This window comes from Octopus bimaculoides, chromosome 4, assembly GCF_001194135.2.
Source record: "Octopus bimaculoides isolate UCB-OBI-ISO-001 chromosome 4, ASM119413v2, whole genome shotgun sequence".
NCBI classification, from domain to species: Eukaryota; Metazoa; Mollusca; class Cephalopoda; order Octopoda; family Octopodidae; genus Octopus; species Octopus bimaculoides.
The window spans coordinates 24,108,265-24,111,153 of record NC_068984.1 but is presented as its reverse complement, the minus strand read 5'-3'; the positions used below and the strand labels follow the sequence as shown (position 1 = coordinate 24,111,153).

The 2,889-nt window shown below is 36.3% G+C and overlaps 1 protein-coding gene across 2 annotated transcripts in view; it reads left to right on the top strand.

The window, feature by feature from the left end:
* Positions 1-2,889, top strand: part of LOC106883037 (upstream-binding protein 1) — a 47,452-nt gene that overhangs the window by 16,938 nt on the left and 27,625 nt on the right. For both annotated transcript variants that reach the window (XM_052966954.1, XM_052966953.1), the window contains exon 3: positions 482-559. In XM_052966954.1, coding sequence (XP_052822914.1) covers positions 482-559 — 78 coding nt within the window. The remainder of the gene's footprint in view (positions 1-481; positions 560-2,889) is intronic.

Genomic DNA, 2,889 nt, shown 5'->3' with positions numbered 1-2,889 from the left:
AACCTGTCGCCTAGCCTCCCTTCTGGCACATTGGTACAATTCCCTGCTACCACCGTTCTTCCAGTCCTTCCAAGCCTGTTTCTTTTGTCTAATAGCCCTGTCTACCTCCTTGTTCCACCACCACGTTACTCTGGGTTGGGAGGGGACCTTACACCACCCACAAATCTGGTCGGTGGCTTTCAACAGGTTGTCCCGCAGAAATCTCCAATTGTCTTCCACGTTGTATGATGCTATATCCCCTTCTATTTCGTTAAATGCTTCAAGTAACTTGTCTCTAAGTCTCTGTCCGTTTGCAGGGTCTTTAAGCTTCCACACCCTTCTTCTCCAAGCCTGTCTAATTCTGGGCTAACTGTTTAATATATTAAAAATATTTTTCTTGAAAATTCCAAGAGGAAAAACTCATTTTACTGGTAATGATGTAAATGACAAACATTGTGGATAAACAAATAGTTTTAAAGTTATTTATTTATTTTTTTTTTCAGTTTCCAGTATGTTCTTGGAGCTGCAACCTCACCTGCTGTTAAAAGAAACGAGGAAACCCTTACTTATTTGAATCAAGGTAAATATAAAGAAGAATATTTACATCATCATTGATAACAAGAACAAAAGAAAATTATAGTTTGGAATTTTCTTAACAATTCCAATTGTACTTTATGGGTGAAAATTATGGATGTTGGATGCTGAATGTGAGAAAGAGATCATGAAATGTCATAGAAAGGTATTTTGTTTTCCATATACAGAACAAACTAGCAAGCATTAGGAAAGAAGCTATTTGGACAGTTGCAAACTACTACACACTTCTCTTAATTGTCAGAAGGTAGAATATGGGGTGCTTCATCATGTAATCCAATATCATGATACTGTATGTCTGTCTATCAAATATGGTAAAAAGGAGTACAGAATGACCTTGATAAGTTATGGATTTTGAATAATTGATATTTTTTAGTATCTCCTAGGAAACACAGCTATGTAGGTTGTAGTGATTAAGATTTTTAGGGTCAAGTGACATACTAAGCAGACTAGTTTAGTGGAATTGCAGCCATGAAAGATGGGTGGGGTTGATAAACTATCAACACTATTATTATATTTCAATTGATAGCAAGCTCAAAAGTTGTTGTTGTCATTCAGGTCCAAGTCAACTCTGATCAAGAAAACTGGTGGCCAAAAGTATTGAAACTGTAACCATCCGTCTCTTTCTGAATGCTGTATGGCTCTATATTGCCTCAGTCATTTTCTACTATTTCTTCTTTGCAAGCTAAGCCAGCTATGCAAGATCTATTTCTAGCTGATCTAACACCATTTACTACTCATAACATTAGATGTATATGTAGAATTAATGAGACTGGGAAGTTCCAACCTGATTGGAGTTGGAAGCTACCAGTCTGATTTACCCTGTATACATACCAAATGAGGCTTTTTGATTGAGCCTTTGTACCCAAAGGATGGTTTGGCAGGAGCTGGCCAGGCAGAAACCTGCACCAGACTTCTGTGACTGTTTTGGCAAGGTTTTTACAGCTGGATGCCCTTCCAAATGCCAACCACTTTACAGTGTGGACTGGATGCTTTTAAGTGACGCACTGTAAAATGTTTAATTGATTAAAATATAATATTGATATATAATGTTTCCTGACTACTAGGGAGTAGTTCATTGGTTAGTAAGATTATGTGGTTGCAGTTGTTTAGCACCAAGCAGACCTACAAATCAGAAACATTCCAGCCATGACCCTCCAAGATGTTCTTCATTTTTTTTTTTTATCCAAGGTGTTCTTCATTTTTTTTAAAACAGGAGAATGTGACTTGAGGGAGATGAAAGAGTCTTGGATATTTATAACAGACCAAACAACCATATTGAGGTCCCTTTTTACTGGTTTTATTTATATCATGTTCTTCGACAAAGCATATTTTGAGAATTTCATCATCTTGCAATGACAAATTTGATTATTTATCTACTTTCAGAACATAGGTCTTTAGCATATTTTGTTTCATCATCATCATCATTTAACGTCCCTGTTCCCTGCTAGCATGGGTGGGACGATGCTTGTATTTCTATTTCTAGATTGGTAGTAATTTGTATAGATTAAAATGACTCAAAATCATGCCATGTTGGCCTATAGCATATTAATGTTTACAGCTGGCCATTAGCCCACAAGCAATTTGCCTGACCTTTGCCTTCTTGTTTCCAGTTTTGCAGGTTTCCACTAACAAACAACCTGCTTATAAATATGTTGTGCTAGTTTACATGTTTACCAGTCAAAAAACCATTTAGCTTCACCTGATATACATTACATTAGTTTTACCCTTTTTATACAAACCCAACTGAGACCACCCATGGTTACATTTTTATTTCATACACATAATTTTGTATTTCATACACATAATTTTGTATTTCACATTTTACTTGTACTTAACTGTAACTAAAGTAATTTTGAGATTAATTCCATAATAAGTTTATGGAAGAACTTTCTCCTGTGCATGATGAAACACCAGTTCAATATATCGATAAATAAACCATTTTATGAAATCAGTATGAAATCTTGATAATATTTTAAATATAAAGAAATGCATGTATTTAATTAGAAATATAGCAATGAACTGAAAAGATGATATACTCATTTCTTGAGAAATCAAAAATGAAAGTAGACCAAAGTACTTCATCATCATCATCATCATCATCATCGTTTAACGTCCGCTTTCCATGCTAGCATGGGTTGGACGATTTGACTGAGGACTGGTGAAACCGGATGGCAACACCAGGCTCCAGTCTGATTTGGCAGAGTTTCTACAGCTGGATGCCCTTCCTAACGCCAACCACTCAGAGAGTGTAGTGGGTGCTTTTACGTGTCACCCGCACGAAAACGGCCACGCTCGAAATGGTGTCTTTTATGTGCC